The sequence below is a fragment of the Fringilla coelebs genome, assembly GCF_963513975.1.
Source record: "Fringilla coelebs genome assembly, chromosome: 6".
In the NCBI taxonomy this organism is placed as follows: domain Eukaryota; kingdom Metazoa; phylum Chordata; class Aves; order Passeriformes; family Fringillidae; genus Fringilla; species Fringilla coelebs.
The window spans coordinates 15,801,806-15,823,666 of record NC_140034.1 but is presented as its reverse complement, the minus strand read 5'-3'; the positions used below and the strand labels follow the sequence as shown (position 1 = coordinate 15,823,666).

Sequence of the window (21,861 nt, the reverse complement as noted above, 5' to 3'; positions counted from 1 at the left end):
TTGAATTAACAAGCTAGGCAAGTATTAAATTGTTTGACTGAACAACAGACTACTTGTATAGGATTTATTTAGGTCTTAGACATTGTTTAGACAATGCAGAAGGACTTATAAGCAATAAATTGTTTACCATGTACCTGAGCTACATGCTGTACTATGTAGGACCTTGTTCAGTAAATGAAGGCATAGCTGCAATTTTCAGACACTTAAACCAAAGAAGAAATTTTACATGAGAAATGGAATTAATATTTTCTCAGTGTACTCCTGCTTTATCAACCTGAGTGTTTTTAATAAGCTCACCACTCTGGTACATGAACACTTGGTATAATTTAAAGATACTTATGGAAGCTCAGTTCCCCTCAGAGCAGAAAGTTCTCTATTGTAATGAGCAATAAAGCAGTTCAGATTGATTTGTTGCATCAACAGACAGAAATTCAAAGATGAAACCTGTCTTCAATATCTTACTTCAATGAAGTCTGAAAGCCATTTGTCTGTATATTCATCACTTAGGCTCCATATTGTGAGACATAGAGTTGGGGGAAGCAGGTTTGTAGCACCACATGACCTCTCTGAGCACTTTGCTAAATAAAGCTTCTAATAAAAGAAAAAACATAAATATTTACTCTCAAATATTTGAACATAAAAGAAAAAACAGTGGTATAAGTTGGCTTCTCTCTGTCTTTGGGGCTCACAAGCAGCAGAAAGGGTGGAAAGAATTATGGCCTCCAGTAAGAGCTCTGTTTTGTACCTGATTAAGTGGTGTTGAAGAATATTGCCCATGCAGTATTTTTAGAAAATTTCTTTCAGGAAAAAAGCGAACCAGTTAAATGCCAGTGAACAGCATCTGCCCCTTTTGTGGTTCATGGCACTGAATGTGCGTTGTCCCCAAATCACGGCAGCAGTAATTTGGAAGCACTGCCTTGTATGATGAATAACAAAGCACACCTATTTTCCTCCACCTCCACAGCACAGTTCTCTTTGGCTGCCACGGTCCTACTTATCTTACACAGCCCAGCATTTTGAGGAGAGCATGTTGCAATGGATGGTTTTGTGTGTAAACATCAAGACTCCCATGCCCTGGCTGATGAATACTGCTTCCACATAGCTTTTTCAGAGGTGGGAGGATCTGAAAAACTGGTATGAAAAGTTTCAGAGAAGAAACTCATAGCTAACCCTTAATTTCTGACACCTAGTAAGGTCAAGTCAGGACACTGGGGAAGCTGTCAGGACAGCAGTGAAATAATTTCTCTTGGAGCAAATGAGTTTTATTGTTATTACTGTACTCCCGCCACAACTGGACAAAAGTCTTTTCATCCCACCGTCGTCCTGGGGCAGTCACCATGGCTGGGATCTGGTGATGGAGAGGGCACAGTCGGGGCTGAGCGCAGCCCTTGTCTCCTCGGGAAGGGCATGGCGGTCCCGAGGCGCTGGGTGCACGGTGGGAACAGGCGGGGAGAGCCGGCCCAGAGGCACCTGACTGCCCGCCCGGGGTACAGCCGGAGCCCAGGGGCCGAGGGGAGAAGTAGCAAGGGAACAACGGCGCTGTTCCATGTCAGAGATCACACGGATCCACGCGCGGCTCCCGGCAGTGCCACCACCGCTGTCCCCGCTCAGCGCAGCTCCCGCGAAGGCGCCCGCAGGGCTGGGCGGGGGCATCGCCAGCCCCTCGGAGCCCCGGCCACCCTGGCGGCCCCGGGGGCACCGCCGACGCTTATCAAGGTCTTCCGGCTCGGCAGCTCCCAACTCGACGTCGTGACAAGCTCGGCGGGGCCACAGCCCCGCTGGGGCAGGTGCCTCGGGACTGCCCCGGGGCCAGCCGGCCTCCGCCTCCGCATCGCAGCCCATCGCATCCCAAGAACCACGTTCCCCGTCCCGTCTCCCGCGCCGTCCCTCCCGAGGACGCTGTTTGCGGCGGCCGCCAGGCGCGCTGCCCCTTTAAGCGCGCTCCCGCCCGGTCCCGCCCGCCCGCCGCTCCCCGGCCCGCAGCCCTGCGGCACCGGCAGCGGCACCGGCACGGGCACCGGCGGCGGCAGCTCCATCGCGGCCGGGGGCCGGCGCTCCGCGGCGCCGAGGGGCAGAGCGGGGCGGCAGCATGTCCACCAAGGCGGAACAGTGTGAGTGGGGCCGGGCGGGCGCCGGGCCGGGGTCTGTCCGAGAGGAGGGGAGCGGGGCCGGGAGCGCCGTCCCGCCGATGGCGCTGCCCCGCCGCCGCCCGCCCGCCCGCCGCCCCGGCGGGGCAGCGCTGCCCGGGCTCCTGCCGCGGTCTGCGGCGGCCGCCAGCAGGCGGTGCAGGGGGAGGGGGCTGCCGGCGTTCTGGCTCTTTCTGTCGGAGCCGCCGCCGGTGCTGGTGGCCGCAGCCCCCGGAGCTCCTCGCCGTTCGGGCGGCCGGCTCGGGGCGGCGGCAAAGGCAGCGCCGGGGAGCCGACGGGGGAATGAGGGGTCGGGGGGGAGAGTCAGTATTGAGACCGCCGCCTTCGCCCCCCGCCCCACGGCGGGAGCGGTCCAGCCTGCCCCGTCTGCCAGCGCTGCGCCGTGTCCCGAAGGATGCGGCCACCTGCGAGAGCAGAGGTGACGCACGCGTGGCCACCTTGCCGGTGGTCTCGCAGTGAGATGGAGCGAGAAGAGTCGTGCTGTCCTTCTTGGCCGGGCCGCTCACCTTTCGGGTGAATGTAGGCTGGGTGCTCGTGTGTTACCTACAGGCCGCCTGCCACAGTGCCCGGTCCCAGCAGGATCCCCCAGGTGCTGGCATCCCCCTGCCCGCGGCCGCCGTGCCTCTGCTCGGTCACGGCTGTTGTAACCACCATGTTGGCTAGAGCTGATCAGGGCAGGAGTAGATGACATGGTGGCTGGGCTACCTGCATCTGGGCTGTGGAAGGGCTCCCCACTGTTGTTGCTCATGACACCTGGTGTGTCTGCAAGAGCCCTGATAGGATGCTGAAAAGAAATTTCTGGGGTAGTCGAGCTCATTACCCATGTCAAAGCTACTTTCTTGCCTGATACGGTGTCATGGCTATGAACAGGCAGTCTGTGACCAGGAGGTTGGATTGATGTTTGTCACAATGACGTGATGTGATTTGACACTTTGCATGCTGAGACTTGCTCTCTTCTTCCTCCAGGTCACTGAGAAGGATCCTTGTGTTTATATATGCCTATGCTGAACTCATCTAACAGAAACAATACCTGTATTTTTTCCTGTTAGGATTTACTGCTTATTTATGGCGCTGGATGAGCTTGCTTTAAAAATATTATGCAGATGTTAATTTATTGTTGTAAAGATGCAGTTCTAGCCTCATAACTAGAGATACAATATTCTGATTGTGCAGAAGCCCTGAACTGTGCAGTGTTTGGATCTGTACCCTTCTGTTGTTGCTGCCTTCCCCACCTTGCACCTGAGTTTTGTAGTTGTTTGCTCTTTCCTGTGATACTTACACATTAATTACACTTCCTTCACACTGCTGTGCAGAAGAATTTGTGCTACTTTTTGTCCTAGCACTGGCTATGGCATTTTGTTCCTTTTTTGTTCTGTCTTCTCTCTTCCTCTGTTCCTAATGCTTTTGGTCTGCTCTGTTTGAGCTTCTCTTACATATTTTATCCTTGGCTGTTTTTTCTTTTCATCCCTTTATACTTTTCAAGACACTGCATCCAGGCCTGCTATGTCCCTATTGCTCTCTATTTCAAGATTTACTTAGGGCCCAGATTTCAGATCTTTCTGCCTTCTAATGTTCCTTTTCATGATACTCCAGGAAGAGTATTTGGTTAATGGACATATCCTGTGCATTCTAACCTGCTGAATGTATTTTTTTTTACCAAGGCTGCTTCCCTGACTAGTTCTTATGCCATTACCAAATGTCTTTGTCTCTACATAACTTCAAGATTCCCTCACCAGCAATTTTTGAGTAATGGACTCTGACAAGGATGTGTTGGTGTGCATATATCACTACCAGTCAAACTTTCAAACCCCAGCTGTCGCTGTTGTTGCTTCTACCCTCAGTGAGTGACAGGCAAGAACCAGAATGTCTTGGGAAGGACTCAAGTTACAAGTCATAATGAATCTCAGTTTACCAAGAGCATCAGTGAAACACTGCAACTGAGGAATCACTGGTTGGAACAGAAGATGTGCTGGTCTAAACATGAATCCTACAGCTCTTGGGCAGGTTCTATGAACAACAGGTAAAATGGTGTCAGTCTGAAGGTTGGCTGGAGAAGCTGCTCTTTTTTGTGACCACACACATCTTGTATTGCATACCAGATATATCGACTGTGAGTTCGGTCATTTGACTCTTTGCAGCATGCCTAAGGTATTCTGTTGTAGTCAAAGAAAATGAATTTTTTTTCACCTTAAAAAGCAGTAATTGGTGTTTAGTTGTGGTAAGCAATGCCCTGGGAATGCCTGATGTTCCCCTTCAGGCCAGTGGAGCAACCAAGGCCATCTTTGAGGAGTCCTCATGGTTTCATTCTCAGTTCAGGCAGTGCTGACACAGGGGCTGAGGAGTTTAGTGAAGTCTGTGGAGATGCTAAAGAGAAACCTATTTGTTTTTTGTGATGACCCTATGAGAGTGCCCAAGTGCTTCCACAGGGTGACATCACTTTTTGAAGTGTGTCTCTGGGTACTCAGAAACTCAGAAAATTGGGTCATTTACACACTTGCTGTAACCTGAAAGCTGGCAAAGTTTTTGCTCTGGAGCTTTCCTTCAGAAGTTTCTTTGTGTTCTGGGAGGCTGTGCTGAAATGGACAGAGTTTTGGGAAACAGAACTGAAAAGTGAGGCTGAAACCTTTAGCCTAAAGCTAATGTTTATATTTTGTTTATAAATAAGTTTTCTATTTTGATATTTGGCCTGATACAATTGCACAACAATGCCAATCAATAAAAAATGAATGTATTTCCATATTTATTAAGAAAAAAAAAGCTGTTCTAAGTGATTCTAGATACCCTATGCCCTTTATTGAAAGTTAGTAACTGTAGGGAGGCACACAGCTCTCTGAAATGCATCTAGATCTGAATTCAGTAATAATCTTTGGCATTTTGTTAGTCCATTTAATTTACAGATATCTGACAGCAAACCATGGCAGCCACAGCAATCTGTGCACCTTGCTGTGCATTGTTCTTAGCTGGGTACTGCCTTGCACAGTCTGTGGCCCTTACAAGTATACTTGGTTTCATACATTTTTTTTTTTTCCCCGACCAGAGAAAGTAACATCACAAAATATGTTTATGAAGTCATTGCTAGATTAGTTTTATGACAGTTGAAATAAATGTCTACCCTTTAAATAATCTGATGAGATGGCCTGCAAATCTGTGACTAAAACTGAGATTAGTGGGCAGAAAGAATGAGGTGTGAGATGAGAAGGGGAAGACAGTCTTGGAGTGCTCAAGTCAGCCTCTGTACTGTGGAGTGAAACACATCCTGCCCAGGTGTTCCCAGCCCAGTGGTGTGCAGGGAGGCAGTGGGGCTGCTCTCACACGGGATCAGCTCCTGCAGAGCACAGGCCATGTGCCTCATGCCGCCGTGGTGGCCATCTGAGTCCGTGTGGCAAAATTCTGTTTTCAGTTGATTGAGAGAGAGGGGAAAAAGTCAGGATTGCTTTTAGTTATTCATTAATTGTGAAGTAAAAGGTGAGGAAATATGTCACTCACTGGTGCGCCGAGGTTGGGGCAGGAACAGGCGAGAGGCAGCGTCCTGGAAAAGGCAAAGAAGGCTTTATCCAAAAGAACCGCGTGGTTTTATGGAGTGGTACGATAGATTCTATTCCATTGGCTAGCAAACAGAAACATCTTTCTCTCCTTGAGAGGAACAGAAAAATAAAGGAGAAAAACAGCACCTGCAAATTGTTTATAGTCAACAAGTTATCACATCTTTCCAGCTCCCTAAAACTTCTCGCAAGCTGCTGTGAGAAACGCCGTTTCTCTCTCTCTGTCCCATGGCATCCACAGAAATATAATTAAAGATGCTTATGCATTTTTAGTGTGTTGCTTTTGCATATGCATTATGACAGTGTCTGTGGTTGCATTTTTGCTTGCTGGTTTCACATAGACCCCAGCCCTTCAGTCACATGATGGGCTTTCTCCTTGTGATGAAGCCAGGTAATATCATGAGGAAGGCTTTTGTCTGTAGAAGCTTCACTTGCTGCAGGAACTGGGGAATGCCCTCCTTACAGCAGGAAGTGAGTTAAAGAATGACCTTGATTGTGTGCTGCAAAATTGGATTTCTTGTCATGCATTCAAGAAAACAGTTTTCTTCATTTGATGATTATTTGGCTGTTCCTCATTTTATGGGTAATTGACTTGAAATTGTCAAACCTCATTTGTTGTGTGGCTGACCATTCAGGGAAGCTTTTCTTTTCTGGATGTGAAAGTCCAGTGTGTACTGTTACCTGTACTGGCAAAAGGGCTCTCAGTATCTCAAGCTGAGCCTCCAACAGTATTTGCAGACACTTTGCTTTTGGTGCCTGTCCATCTTTTCTGCAATATGGATACACTGTCACCCCCTTTCATTCAACTTGCCAGTGGCACAGAAAAAAACCAGAAATTCATGAAGTGTTCAGCTATCTCAGCAGAGAGGCGTAGCAATGTCTCCCAGGTAGTTAGTACCTTTCTGTTCAGTGGAGGATTTAATGGTATTCATTCTTTAATAAATGCCATTTAATCATGAGAATAAAACCAAGTATTGACTAATTGCTTGTTTAGGAAGCATGATTTATCTTCCACACTGAAGGAGCCCTGTAGGGGAGCGAGGTATATCTTGGTCTAGTGAAAGGCTGTTATAATCCACATGCTTAAGGGCTGAAAGAATTCAGAAGCATCTCCCCTTTTAACTGCCTGTCACAGTCTTGGTGCACTTTTAAGATGATGAAGAGTTCCCAGGCAGCTGTGCTTTCATGAGGCTGTGTCTGCAGTGCAGCACAGCTGAGCAGCCCTCTGCCCCAGCCAATGCACTCTCTCTCAGCAGAGTTGGCTAATCTGAGTGGAGCAAGGAGAGTTGTGTGTGTGTAGGTGTCTCTGCACGAGACTGCTTGTGCTGTATAGGCAATGTAAGGCAGTGCAGCTAGGGGGGTAATCACTTTTTTTCCTGAACCTGAACAAGGATTCCTATTAGAAAGTAAACCCACTGTTACTTGTAATACAACAAAAATTGGTTTCAGTGGAGGTGTGCACCTGCTACTGCTCTTTGAAATCCCCTTATCTTCTTGATCACATTTCCTAAGACAAATAAACAGCAGAAACTTCACTCTTTTTGTATCTTTAGTTCATTGCATAAAGTAATGTATGGCCCAAAGGAAATCACATAAGGTCTTTCTGTCTTAGCTTATATCTCTTCTTTGGCTGTAGAAATACTTATCTGTCTCACATGAACCTCCTGTGATCCAATGACTCATTCACTGAGATGCTTGGAGACATGGAAGAAGTGCTGAGTGGCAATATATAATTTTTTATTTGCTAGCACTAAGTTTGCCTAATACAGATGTGAAATTCACTTCCATGTGTTCCCCCTGGCAGTCTTTTACAATTTATTCAGTCAGAACAGAAGGAACAGAGAGATTTTTCTGGGTTTTGAGTTTAATACTTAAATTAAAAAAAAAAAAAAAAGAAAATGGAAGAAACAGACATGACTCTGTCCAAGTCTGCAAAAAACCTAAATGAAAGTTTTTGTGTTTGTCTTTTTGTCTTTTATGTAGTTGCTTCCAAAATCCGTTACCTTCAAGAGTACCACAACCGGGTTCTCCACAACATATACCCTGTGCCCTCTGGAACTGACATTGCAAATACTCTGAAATACTTTTCTCAGACGTTATTGAGGTAAGTTTTGACTAATGCTCTTGAAGAAAAAGAGCTAAAGAATTGTAGGGAATATCAATTGGCTTTGAATTGGTTGCCGGATTTAATGGGTCCATGGTCAGCCAAAAAGAGTCAGAGCATAATTTAAGAAAAACATGGCATGAACGAATCTCTTCAGTGGCTGTTGCCCAATTTGCCCAGTTAAGCCCCCTTGCTGAGTGGCTGATTCTAGAATAAACTTGGTTGATTATGCATTTGCTTGGTCCTAAGACTTAGCTGAACGCACAAACATGCTGAACTTGTGAAGAAAGGAGTTTGTGACCTATAGAGTTTTAGATGTGTATAATCATGGCCTCCTTGACAGTCCTGGTGCCTCAGAATCCCAGAGTGGAGCCAGAGGAGCAAGAAGAACTGGCTTCTCACTGTGTTCAGCACTTCTGGGTTCTGGTTCAGTCCCTTAGAACAGCAGGAGCAGACAAAGTTTGTGTACAGATCTGGATTTGGATGGTAACAACACATCAGGATTGTTCTGATCCAACATTTTTGACGTAGTCTAATGTTTAGTAATAATATATAGTGCTAAATACCACATGAATAGAGAATACCTTATGATTAGGAAATACTATTCTTGTCTTCCAAAAACTAGGAAAAGAATGTGAGACTTTATTAGGAATAATGCACATTCCACAGTGCTGCCTAGTGGATACATATTTCCAAATTGTTTTTAAAATGGTTTTTGACCGTGAACAGGGGATTTTTATCTGCTGGTTTTGGCTGGCACTAGTTTTCACATCCAGAAAAATGCAGTTCAAATTGCATTTCTGTGCATAGCTTCATGATTTATACCTGGAAAGATTGTACCTGCTGTCAAAGGGTAGTTTGGAAATAGAGCTAATTGCCTTATTTGAGGAGGAAACATTAACAGATTACAATTTACCCATATATTTGTACGTATACTCTAATGATGTATACAAGTTGTGAAGCAAGAATTTAAACTTGAGAGAATGAGAGCAGTTCATTCTTACATTTAAAGAGCCTGGGATACATGAAAGTTTTCTTGACCCTGTTAAAAAGGAGAGACATAGACAGAAATAATTTTTAGTAGAACATCTGCTCACAGCAAACTTGAAATCTCCTGTTTACTTTTGAAAATTTCAAGAGCAGAACTGGTTGTTTCCCTTCTCATTTAGACTGTTGAGGAGTCTTACAGCACCCAGTAGGACTTTTTGTTTGAAGGTTAATAAATTAAATTTTATTATTGTATTAAGCAGTGGGAAAAAATGTTCAGAGTCACAAAAGATACTTACTCCTGAAATGTGTCTCTGTTCCCACATCAGGCTATTATGACGGACTATTTGTACAACACACACTTAAATTGCATTTAAGTAAGATTATTTATGACAAGACAGCTTTTGCTTAAATACTTTGAGCCTTTAAGCTGTTAAAGCTAGAAAGTTGGACTTGATTCTGAGCATTTCCTCTTTTAGCTGTAACTACCAAGTGCTATAATGAGATATGTTTCTTTTTGGTCAGAAGTTCACTGGGTCAGGATAGATTTAGAATGTTCTGCTTAAAGAAAGCATCTTTCTACTACTCTGTGGTCTTCTTGTATAAAGTACAGCTGACCTGTCCTGTTGATAAATTCTTCACACTCCTGGAGCAGTGATGTTCCTGGGCTTACTGAAGAAGCTTTGTACTTAGCAACTACGAGAGCAGATCAGAAATCAGGGCAGCAATTCCGCAATTGAGCAACTCCATTTGTTTTATTCCATTTGTTTTCATGTTCAGAATGGGACTGAACCAAAATCCTTTTGTTGATAATACTGAACCCCATGGGGCAGAAGTGATACTCATATCTGATACACAAATGGCTTTGTCCTTCATGATCTGGGATCTGATTAGCCTCAGAACTAAAAGGGTATGAGAAATTAATGCCAAGATCTAAATTTAAGTGGACTTAGTTCTGATACTCAGGCAAGGTCAAATTCGCATTCTAAAGCCCTGTAACTGGGGATTTTGAACTGTGGGTCAAAGGCTGAATGCTATGGTTGAACCAGTGTAAGTTTATACACTTGCTGATACTAAGAAAGAAGATGGATAAAAAAGCAAAACAACACACCCTGTATTTAATGTGGCAGATGGAAAGAAGGAAACTCCCACCCACTGTGTGCAGATCTCTGGAAGATTTACCCTAAAACTAAACAGACTGGTTAAGAACCTTTCTGAAGAGAGTGTTCAAAAATTTATTTGAATATTTTGCATGCTGAGTCTCTTTTCTGCCTCCTACACTGAGACTCCATTGTACAAGGTTTAACATCAGTAATAGAAGTACATGGTGGAGAATAATCTTTCTGGCTTAACACAGAGCATGTGCAATGAACTTGTGCTGTTAGGGACAAACAATTCTTGGTAAACATGTATAGTCATAGAAATAATGAAGGAATAGTCAGAGAAATTCCACATAATGATTGGGCTTTACAGAAGTAGATTTTACTGTTTATTACACGTTTACCTTTCCATGTTAGGGACACGCTGACTGCGTTCTTTTCAGTGGGACGTGCCCACTCTTTTGAATCACATTCATATGTGGTGTCATTTTGCTGGCTAAAGATGGATTGCACAAGAGATTAATTTGCTCCTTTGCTCTGTATGCAGCCTCCATAAATTACATGCTCAGGGGTGGGGGGAACAGATGTGGAATGACTGAAAAAAAAATTCCTTATTTCTATAACAAACATCACATAAAATCACCATACACAATGCATAGCACATTGATTCATTTAATTCTTCTTTAGTTTTCTCTTTGGGAAAAGCATTTCTTTACATTACAGCATGAATTTGTTTCATGCCCTACTCATTTTCAGTGATTTCTCCCTCATTTGAGGAATGATCTAAGGCTTAAGAAACATCCTGCAGAAAAAGCTTGTTCTTACACTCTTTCCTGAAGAAAATTCTCCATATGTATTTCTAAGTAAAATACTTTATGTGAGGCATAGTTATGAATGACATGGTGGCTAATTAATGGTCATTGTTGTGCTGCCTTGGTGAGATGTAATTTCACTTGTAGGCATTTTAGGAAACCTGTCCAAGAAGGCAGTAATTGTGGGATAGATTTGCAGCAAAGATATACACATCTTGAAACAAGCCTTGGTAGCTTTGCCCCTTATTGCAGAGCAAGTTCAGTATGGAGTAAGTTCAGTATGGAGTTATGATTTGCAGACGCTCCAAATTCTCAGTACTTGGTCTGAATTGAACCAGAAGCAAATTGCTGGTGTATCTTGGTCCTAAGGGACCTCCTAGATTTTCAATTTTGGCTCCTCTGTTTATTGCCTTTTAAAAATACAGGTCAGGCAAGAGCCTGGACATAAAATTTTGAGGTTTTTAAAATTTGTTTTTTAATTGCTCCATCTGGAATTTAGATCTAGTCTTATTACTGTTAAACTAAAGGATGCCCTGATCAAGATATAAAAAGTGTGCTTTGGCATCTAATCCAGAGATGACCTGTAGCTCAGTGTAAAAAGAAAGGATTAATATCCTTTCTGGAAATAAGTGCACGTGGAGTGATGTTTTGGCAAGTAAAGAGATGGGTAATTGGTATTATCTGTTGGTAGACAGGAATAGTGTAGTACCTTCATATCTCTAAACGTAAGCTATAAAATATGGCAAATGAACATCAAGCAAATTAGAAGGAATCAGCACTCTGATAATTCATTTTTAAAGTCATACTAGATCTTAGGTGACATTCTGATAAAAGCATGACAATGATCATGTTTCTTTTACTGGACATTGGGTAACAGAAACCAAAATCATCTGCCAAATATGTGAGGCACAATTAAAAAAAAAGAAAAAAAAATTATTTTTATAAGACAGACTGTGTCTGTCAACTCTGACTGCAAGGGTGATGTAATAGTAGCCAAGTAGCCATGTGATAGTAGCCACTTGGCAAGTAATTGTTTATGAAAAAGTGTTTTTAATATATGGCAAATGAATGACACCTTCTTTAGAAGCACCTTAGCAAGAGTTTGGCTTGCTTGTGTAAATGGTTGAATTAATTGGGGGGTAAGATTTGCTGAGGGGATTATATGGTAGGGATTTCTGTACTGTTACAGAGAAGAGAGGTTTCCAAAGTGCACTCTCTTGGTATAATTCTGCTCTACATGAGTCAGTGGAAATCTTTGTGCTATTGCCTTGTCTTTTATAAGTGTAGCACTGACTGTGGGAATAGAGTTAAACCAACAGCAACTGCTTTTGGAAATCCCAATGACTGAGAGGTGCAAAAAGGTGCTTTAAAAAGGAAAAAAACAAGCATTGTGTGTGGGTTAATATATTTAAAAGATGTATTATATTTTATAGGCACATATGGAGATTATGAAGTAACGCTATAATTGCTAGATAACTAAAATATAACATTGTTTAAGTGAGAATTTATTTCTATTTAAAATAGTGGGGTTTATTTTTTAAATAAATTAGATTACCATGTTTACAACCATGTTTGCAACATTTTTAAAACTACATAACAAGCTGGTTGACGTATAGCCTCTATTTTGATTCCCACTAAATTATTTTTATTTTTTTGAAATTATCTCTCCTTTAGTTTATAGTGAGTTATGTTGAATAATAACGTAAGTAACAGCAGGAGTGTATGGTAACATACTGTCTGATCTGCAGTTACATAATTGGTCTTGCTTGCTTAGCCCTTAGATTTTTGAAGGTAACTATTTACCCAAGGAGTGTTTGTATTCATAAAGCAAAATGTTTCCTCCCTAAACATGGGTAAAATTAAAAACACACATAAACACCCATTATCATTAGCTCACAAACATATGCTAAAGACCATCTACTATATATTATTTTATGACTTTTCCAAATGTAGTTTAGCTAACATTTTAGAAATATTATATTATTTCTAAATCCATGTGCCTGTTTAAACTTCATTATCTCAAATGATACTGAGTGAGTGGTCATGAAACAGTATCATAAAATACATACGGACATTATTTTAATGCAATAAACATGTGATTTTTAAGACTATCTTAACAAACACACATGTTTATTCTTTGCTAAAACATGTTTCTGCAAGTGCCACACCTATATTTTGCATGTTTTCAGTCAGTTGGCTCAAAAGATTATAGGGGGGAAAAAAATAAATCTCTCAAAATCCTCAGAATCTCAGAGCAAAATACCAGCCTATTTTGACACAGCTAACCACTTTTAATTAGTAGACTTTTTCTTAACTGTGAAACATGGGTAGGGCACTGAAACATGCATTTTTATATTTTTGCTCCTTATGAACCAGATAACACATGAGATGCAATGAAATTTTCCTAGACAATTTTTAATTCTCTTACCTTGAAGCATGGAAGTAAATGGTTGCTAGATTTGTAGACATGCTGGTTTTGGTAGTGATTGCATCTTATGTGGGATGTATCTGGTCTTTTATTATTTGTTTTATAGTGTCATTTCAATGTAATGTGCTGTTCTTTGTGTCTTTGTTGTCTCTTTTTTTTCTTTGTCCCCCCAACAGCATTTTGTCCCGCACAGGGAAGAAGGAGAATCAAGATGCCTCCAATTTGACAGTGCCCATGACCATGTGTCTTTTTCCTGTGCCATTCCCACTCACCCCATCTCTAAGACCACAGGTCAGTTCCATCAACCCTACTGTTACTCGCTCCCTCCTTTACAGCGTCCTGCGAGATGCTCCATCTGAACGTGGCCAGCAAAGTCGTGATGCTCAGTTATCAGACTACCCATCTTTGGACTATCAAGGACTTTACGTGACACTGGTGACACTACTGGATCTAGTTCCCTTGCTACAACATGGGCAACATGGTAAGCAGGCCCTTGAATGATTCCAGTGCTGTGAAATCCATGAGTGGTGCATATATCCAGTAGAAGAGATGGGCCTAAACTGACCTGGATCTGGATTTCAAATCTTCTGGGATGCATTTATATCCAAGTGTTCTGTTTGACTTTCTCAAATAAAGGATGTTTTTTTGCATAATGTGGATTTGGGTTTGAATTCTGAGGTTGTCTGATTTTTAGTGATGTGCTGGTGGTATGTAACTGAAATACAATTGTATGTAACAAAAATTGCACAGATGGGTGTAAAAATACCCAGATTTTTAACTTGAATCTGCTGGGATAACTTCAGTCTGTCTTTTTGGGGTGGGTGTCTTAAAAATGCACAAAGAGCTTGCAAATGTGTATCTGGCCTATAAGAAATACACAGATTGAGTGTTCTGGTGAAGGTCCATCTCTACACAGAATATAGCATGCATCTATTTGAAGAAAAAAACATAGTAATTGTGCTTTGAGATGGCTTTAAAATACTCCTGTGTAAAATAGGTAGCAGCATCTCTGTCTGACTGAGAGAAAAACAATATTGTCTCATGTTTTAAATCAGCTACAAGAGGTTTTTGTGACTGTGTTGTATTTGTATTGTTTTCCTTAAGTTCTGCTCTGCATCTGTCTGGCTTGTTAACCTGTTAGCCTTTCCCTACTGGGATTCAGTAGCCCAGTATTCTCCCTATGTATTAGCCAATATTAATTTCCACTGTGGTATCATGATGTATTAGTTACATACTTCACTATGGGAAGATGGTTGTCTATCTGATAATGCTGCTGAAATTGTTCAGAAGGAAATTTGTTTTTGTTAAGTGCTGAATTCCCTTTGAGCTGGCAGCAGTATGCTTGAACCCAAGACTGCTGCACTAGGAAATGATATGATCTTGCAAAAGCAGGGCCTATAGCAAGATACAGACTTGTTGACTTAACTCCTTAGAAATGATGGAGTTAATTATCAAAAAAACTTTTCCTAAATAGATAACATGGTGATGATTAATAATCAATGGAGGCCTGTAAAGAACAAATAACATTGGGTGAACTTTTTCTTTTTTTTTTTTTTTTTTTTAATGGCAGCATAGTGGCTCACCTTGAGTGGTTTTCCTGTCCCTAGTCACATTTTTGTTGCTGTGTCATTTTACATCCTAATAGGCAATCCTGGGACATGATCCCCACTTGAGTAAGGAAAACACTGTAGGAGTAATTACCAGTGGCTTGGCAGCTGGAAGATTATAACAGTGGGAAATCTGACAGGACTCTGTGCTGGGTCTAGTGTTACTAAATATTTTAATTTTTACTAAATATTTTTATTGTAAATTTTTTTACTTAGGTGATAGAATTTGGATTTACAAGTGTTATCAGGATGGTTGCTAGCATGTGCTTTGTGTGAGAGATATGTGATTCAAATAATTGTGGCAAGTCGCATTCTGTTTTGAAGTGTCTCCACAGGAGAAATGTAAAATACTCTGCTTAAGAGAGAAGTTAAAGGAAATAGAGGCAATACTAGCTTGGAAGCTGTACTGCAGAGAGCTCTGGGAGTTAACAGTAGATGAGAGAAGACCAAAAGTCACTAACATATAAATACTATTCTAGCAATGTGTAAACATTTTTTTTTATGTATGAGGCACCCAAAGCATTATGTTTCTTATTCTAACAGCCTTAGTAAAGCTTCAGCTGGAGTAAAATTTTCAGATTTGTCCATCTAGCTTGAAGAAGAACATGTACTATTTGTGAAGAGTCCAGGAAAAAAACCAAGAATGATTTGAGGTCTAGGAAATGTGAGCAGTGAGGGAAAACCAGAAAACATTTGGTTTATGTAGCTTAGAGAAAAATGGAAGGGAGATGTGATTATCGTATGAAAATATGTAAAGGTTGCTGTGAGGAGAAATAAACTAAACCAATCTATTTATGGTTATAGTTGATCAGGGTAAGAAGTTACACACTTAAATAGCAGTGATGGAAAATTTTTTTAATGGAAAAGATTTTTATATGATAAGGATGATTAGGTGTTAGGATGAATTGACAGGAGAAGGAGTGAGGAGTGTCTTGCAGGTTTTTAAGAACATTTTAGATAAATATGTGCCAGGAATAATTTGATTGACTCATGCCTGGGGCAGGGGGAGATGGCTTGCTGTCCTGTATGGTTTTGTGTGCGGAGAATCAAATTTTGCAGTACAACTTGTTGTTTATTTCTTCCTCAGCTTAGTAATTGATTAAAAGAAATATATTTTTTTTTACCAGAACAGTCCGTGTTGTTTGGGTAAGTACAACTGCTGCGCAAGGCAATCCTGAGCTTTGGCCCAGTCAGGTCATAAAAGAGTGAATTTAGCTGGTGGATATGTTGTGCAGGAGGAGCACTCTGTAGCACGGAGGGTCTCGTCAGACTCTTGCATAGAAGGCTGGCCAGAACCGCTGAAATGGGCTGCCAGTTTTAATTCTTGCTATGACCCAAGATGGTTACAGCTACGGATCTCTGTGCTTTACAGAGACAGTTTGAAGTCCCACCAGTTGTACATGTGAGACTGGAGGCCTGTGCACGAACTTGGGGCTGGGGAATAATTAACAAGTGCAGGAGGAAGGCCTCCTGATGTCTTTGGATCATCGTACAGGTTCATACTCAGGTTTCACTGAGTGCTCTAACCTCTGACAGAGGGTTATGGGCACCAGCTCACTTTCTCATTTGGGAGAGAGTATAAAGATTATTCCACAGTGCCCAGATACACAGTAAACTGTGCCTTCTCTTTGGATCTTAAAATGTTGCACAGTTATTAAGTATCCTTTCCAAAGAGTTGCAGTATGATTTATTATAATAAGTATAGAAAATCTTGATAAATATTCCTATCCTTTTAAGCTCTGGCCACTTTTAGCCTCAGTGGTTCCCCTGGAAATCAAAATCTGTAGTTTAATCACATGTTGTTTGAAAAATACAGTGACACTTCCTGTAGTCAATATATGTGAGGTACTTTGCAGAACTCTTGAGGGTAATTAAGATAAAGTTCTTATTTTATTATGACTGATAAAGACAAGAATGATTTTTGCAAAATCTGGCCTTCGATACAATGTGCATTTCAAATTCTGATTCTAGTAACATCTCTGCTTAAATTCAAGCCATTGTATGTTAATCACCATATTATTAATATCAACACTGATTTTAACTGAGTATTTTATAGGCTGTAGCTTTCATATTCCCTTCAGACTCTTTGGAGTAGTGTTCAACAGCTGTTTCCCTCTGTTTAGGAGAGACTTAAAAATTGAGGGTGAACTCACTTGTCTACAGTGATTATCTTTCCAAATTACTTTGAGGAGAAAGCTGGAATTCAAATATAATTAATTATTTTAGTTTTGTATATAGAAACTACATAGTCATAATTATATTTCATTGTAATGATTCTATATTTCTTTCATTTTATTCAACAGATCTTGGCCAATCAATTTTTTACACTACTACATGCTTACTTCCTTTTCTCAGTGATGATATTTTGAGTACTTTACCCTATACAATGATTTCAACATTAGCTACCTTTCCTCCATTTCTGCACAAGGATATTATAGAGTATCTCAGCACATCTTTTCTGCCTATGGCTATATGTAAGTAGAACTCATTCTAGTATTGTTCTCTCTTGGCACGTAACAGTATCAGACTGTACCACTCAAAATTTGGTCTGTCATAGCATTGTAATGGAACATCAATCTCCTTACAAACATAAAATAATTTCATGTGACTATTTTCAAAGGGAAATAGCTCTATAATTTTTATTTATTTATTGCACTGTGTTTTGATGTGAATTCTTCCTTCCTTTAAAGTGTGATGTGTATTTAAGAAATCACTGTTTTCAGACTCATAGTACTTTCAGTGCCAGCAGTGGGAGTTGTGAATACAGAATCAATGGGCAAACTGCTCCTGAAATAATAGATGCAATAGCAACATGCATAATTTTTGCATCTGGACTATATCTGGATGTACAAGTATGATTTTTCTCAATGTGATGATGTTGTGGTGAATTTCTGATTTTCTCCTTCTCTGTATTCTTGTCACTTTCTCTCTAAGTTCTATACTAAATGGCTGTGCCTATAATGTCTCCCACAGCAGTTAGGACTGAATCTGATGGTCCCTGTCTTTTTTCCTCTTCTTTCTTTTTACTTGCCCTCTGTGAAGGTATCACATGATTACTTAATGTCATGGTCCTTGTCAGTGTGGATCTTGAGGCGTGTTCTGAATGCTTGTCCATGTACCTGACAAAAAGCTTGATAGGATTTTAGCAGTAATGAGAAATGTAACCATTTTCTGCAGAGAGAATCATTAGGGTCAATATTAGGTCAGTTTTAACCAGCAAGCCTTTTACTGTGTGTGACCAAATGGTGAAACAGTTTTCCAGAGCAGTTGCAGATTCTCCATCCTAGCAGATGCTCAAAACACAAATTGCCCTGGATATCTGCTCTAGTTGGCTTTGAGCAGAGGGATTGGCCAAGATGGTTTCCAGAGGTCCCTTTTAACATCAACCATTCTGTGATTTTGTGAGAATGTCTCTTCCTTACCTCTATATTCCTGATCTTTGTGGAAAAACATGAGCAACTTCTGTGCAGAGATCAAGAGTAATGTCATTTAAGCATGCAGAAGATGCTGAAAGAAGTATAGTCCAGTGTTTTGAGATTAATATTTAATACCAATTTATCATGTGTATTTTCTGACCAGTCTTGGAAGAGTCCCCTAACTCTCCTGGACCTGTTTTCTCATGTAAAATATTCATTTTTAGTACATCCTAATGAGGTTTTCTCTATTAACTTTGACGCATTTAATGACAGTGTGCAAATCAAAAATGCTAAGATATATCTTATATGAATGTGCAATAGGTCCTCTTTGTGTTAAGAACAGAATTTTGCATTAAACAACTCCTTTTCCCACTGCTGTAACCTGTTAAAGAACAGTTGAGGGTGGTGACTTACCCTGTCTGTCGTCAGATCTGTAGAACTATACCTCAGAATAACTGGTTGAGTCAAATCCTTGGTTTACTTAAATAGATGCTGTTCCCCAACTGCCCCTGATAGAGATTGCATCCTTGCATTTGCATTTGTCATGCTGGCTTTCTTCTCTATCTGTTTTGGTGAGATTTCTGTATGAAACCAGTCTGCTGCTTTTTAAATTTACTAATCTAGTACTGTGTCCTACTTTTTTGCTGATGGCTATATTTAATTGCCCAGTTAGAGCTGCCAAATATTTTTCACTTTAAATCCATAAAAATACACCTTTCTGTAATAATTCGGGGGCACTTATTTGTGTGGGTAACCTTAAAAAAATAAATGAATTAAGTGCAGTGAAGAGATCCATAGTAATATTGGGTTTTGTGGAGAACAGAAAGGGAGAAATTCTCCATTTTCTCTTCTCTCCTTCATTTCTATTTGAGTGTTCTTTTAATTAGTCTCCTTGTCTTTCCCTGCTGGGAATTATATGCTCCTTTGCAAGGCAAGTGTAGAACCTTTCCTTCCCTTAGCCTTTAGTTCTGATTCAATCCAAAAGGGAGGATGCAAGAGATTGTCTAAGCAGTTGGAGAGCCAGATGGGAGGGATGAAAACAGCTCGCTGAGCTGGTAGCTACAGTTCTGTGCTTCTATCCCAAATGCTTGGTATTTGGGTCCTGGCATCCAGGCTTGGGGAAGTGCTGTGAGGGTGGAAAGATACTTGTGACATCTCTGTGTAGGAGCTTGCCTTCAAAGCCATGTTGCCATGTAAAAGTTCTGCAGGGTTTTTCCAAATATACCATTTAATAGTAACCACTTCATGGTTCCAGGAGGAACTCCAGCCACTTCCTGTGTGAGGTAAAAGATACTCAATGTTGCTGTTCATCATTATCTCAGCCCAGTTCACATAACCATGGGACTGATGTTTCTGGTCTGCAGCTATAACTTGAGCTCTCAGCAGATGCTCCCTGAGGAGTAATCTTTGCCCTGCACCAGCAGCTATCACCAGCCCCAACCCTTCCTCAGCACACTTCAACAGCAGGTTTGCCATTTCACCCTCCAGTTCCTCTTCACCCTTCCTACAATCCAAGGCCTAGGTGCCCTTGGTTGTACAGGTGATGTTATTTTGACCAGTCTGTGGGTTCTGAAGGAGAGGGCCTGAGAAGGCAACTGGTTGATGCAGTTTTAGGGATGAAGTCACACTGATCTGGAAAACCAGGTGTGTGCTCTGTGGATCAATACCTAGCCATCTTTCTCTTCCACTTTTTTTTTTTGTTTTGTTTTCTTGACATGGCACCTTACGAATTCTATCTGCATGAGCTGGAATCAGTTACATGCTTTTCTCACCTGATTTTCCTATTACAATGGAAAATTTATTTATTTTTTCCTTTCTTTTAAGTGGGATCTTCAAAACGAGAAGGTGTTCCAGCACATGTCAATCTGTCTGCATCATCAATGCTGATGATTGCAATGCAGTACACATCAAACCCAGGTATGTGTAAACGTGCAACATGGTATCATTCATTCTGAAACTATCAGTCAGGAAGTATTGTCAAGTGCAAACAGAAAAGTTTTCATCATGGGAAAAAAATGTGTCATTTTCCAGCACAGGATGAAAAATTATTTATTTTAGTCAAAACTGAGATTTCTGAACATCATGCTGGAAATAATCCTTATGTAGATTTGTGATGGAGAAATAGGATTTGGACCAGGATTGGAGACCCTGATCTACACACGTTTGACATCAGAATAAAGTGCTGATATATATAATGTCAGTGTTAGAGAGAAATACTACTTACCTTGACTACAGAAATTCATAGTACTGTCTTGTACTATGATTCCAATATCACTGAATTCACAACTGGTACTATTTTTCTAAAGAAGACAGATAATGCTGGCTGCAGGCTTAATGGAACTATAATGAAGTTAAATGTAATTAGGAGCATCTAAACAAAAGTGAGGCAGTCCCTGTTTAACCATTGGGATCATATAACCAAATTGAAACAACATAACCAAATTTAACCCCAGTGAGCTGTTACATTGCATGATCGTCAGCTGTCAACTATCTCCTGTCTCATGTGGCTGGGTAGATGGTGTATGTGTGGAGGAACCCCACACTGCATTGTGTGAGGAGTGTCACATCATCCTTACTTGGTTCACACGGGTAAATAAAAGCAGAACACCATTCTTAAAAGCTGCTTGCAGAAGTCAGTTTTTTTCATTAAATGTTCTGTCTTTGTTTTTTTGTGAATTCTGTGTTCAAACTGTCAGAGAAAACGTTGCCCTGTGGTTTTTGGGAAGTCAGACATGTAAAGTAGTTCACTTGGCTCTCATGTTTGTTTGATACAGAGTGGCTCCTATAGCCTTTTGTATATGTGGGAATAATATATATTGTTACATGTGACTTCCATTACTGCCTCAAGATGAACGACAGGATACCTGTTTACACTGTGACAGAGGGACAAAGTTTTAGTGAATCAGCAGGTATTTTTCAACTGGATGTGTTTGAAAAAGATCTCCATTGCTGTGCAAAAAGCTGTACCCTCATGGTAATCATCTTCCTGCATTTCTTGTCAGAAAGAAGCTACTAATATTCAGTTTCATATATTTTGTGATGACTCTCAGGGCATTGATTCTTTAGCAAGCCCTTTAAAATAAAAAATATTTGAATGAGGCATAGAGTCTTGGATGGACAAAGCAAAGCAAATCAGCTGATTATGCAACTTCTGTAGCCTGAGTTTCCATGTCCATGTTAAGTCTATACTGTCTTTTCTCTCTCAGTGTATCACTGCCAATTATTGGAATGTCTCATGAAATATAAGCAAGAAGTATGGAAAGTAAGTTTATGATCATATATACTTTGTGGAAATGACTGTGCTTGGGTAGTAATAAAAACCAGATGGCTTGAAAATTGAACTGACTGTATGCCAAGAAGTTGTAAATGATCTTTATATCCAGTCCTCCCTCTGGATTATGGAGAGGAAGGTCCCTCTAATTTTTAGTTTACAGAGGCAGTTCCATGTTTTATAGAAACGAGCTCTGTTTCCTAAGTACTATGTGGTTGTGGCTCCAGTGAGTGGAAATTTTAATAATGAGCAGGCTTCTCAATTCATGTGGGACTGGACTTTTACAAGAACTATTTGTGAGTATCGTTGTCTGAGTCTGCTCTGAATCTGGTTTATTTATCTGCATCTCACCTCCATGACTAGACAGAGAATTCATTTTGCTCTGTTAGTGCACTGTGGGATGGGTGGTTGCTGTTGCATGCTCTGATCAAACAGAGAAGCATCAGA

The 21,861-nt window shown here is 41.0% G+C and overlaps 1 protein-coding gene across 2 annotated transcripts in view; it reads left to right on the top strand.

Annotated features, from left to right (window-relative positions):
• Positions 1-2,089: 2,089 nt before the first annotated feature.
• Positions 2,090-21,861, top strand: part of UNC79 (unc-79 homolog, NALCN channel complex subunit) — a gene marked incomplete at both ends in the record, with an annotated part of 106,478 nt that continues 86,706 nt past the window's right edge. For both annotated transcript variants that reach the window (XM_084208555.1, XM_084208554.1), the window contains 6 exons: positions 2,090-2,111; positions 7,673-7,793; positions 13,297-13,601; positions 17,031-17,201; positions 19,968-20,060; positions 21,350-21,405. In XM_084208555.1, coding sequence (XP_084064681.1) covers positions 2,090-2,111; positions 7,673-7,793; positions 13,297-13,601; positions 17,031-17,201; positions 19,968-20,060; positions 21,350-21,405 — 768 coding nt within the window. The remainder of the gene's footprint in view (positions 2,112-7,672; positions 7,794-13,296; positions 13,602-17,030; positions 17,202-19,967; positions 20,061-21,349; positions 21,406-21,861) is intronic.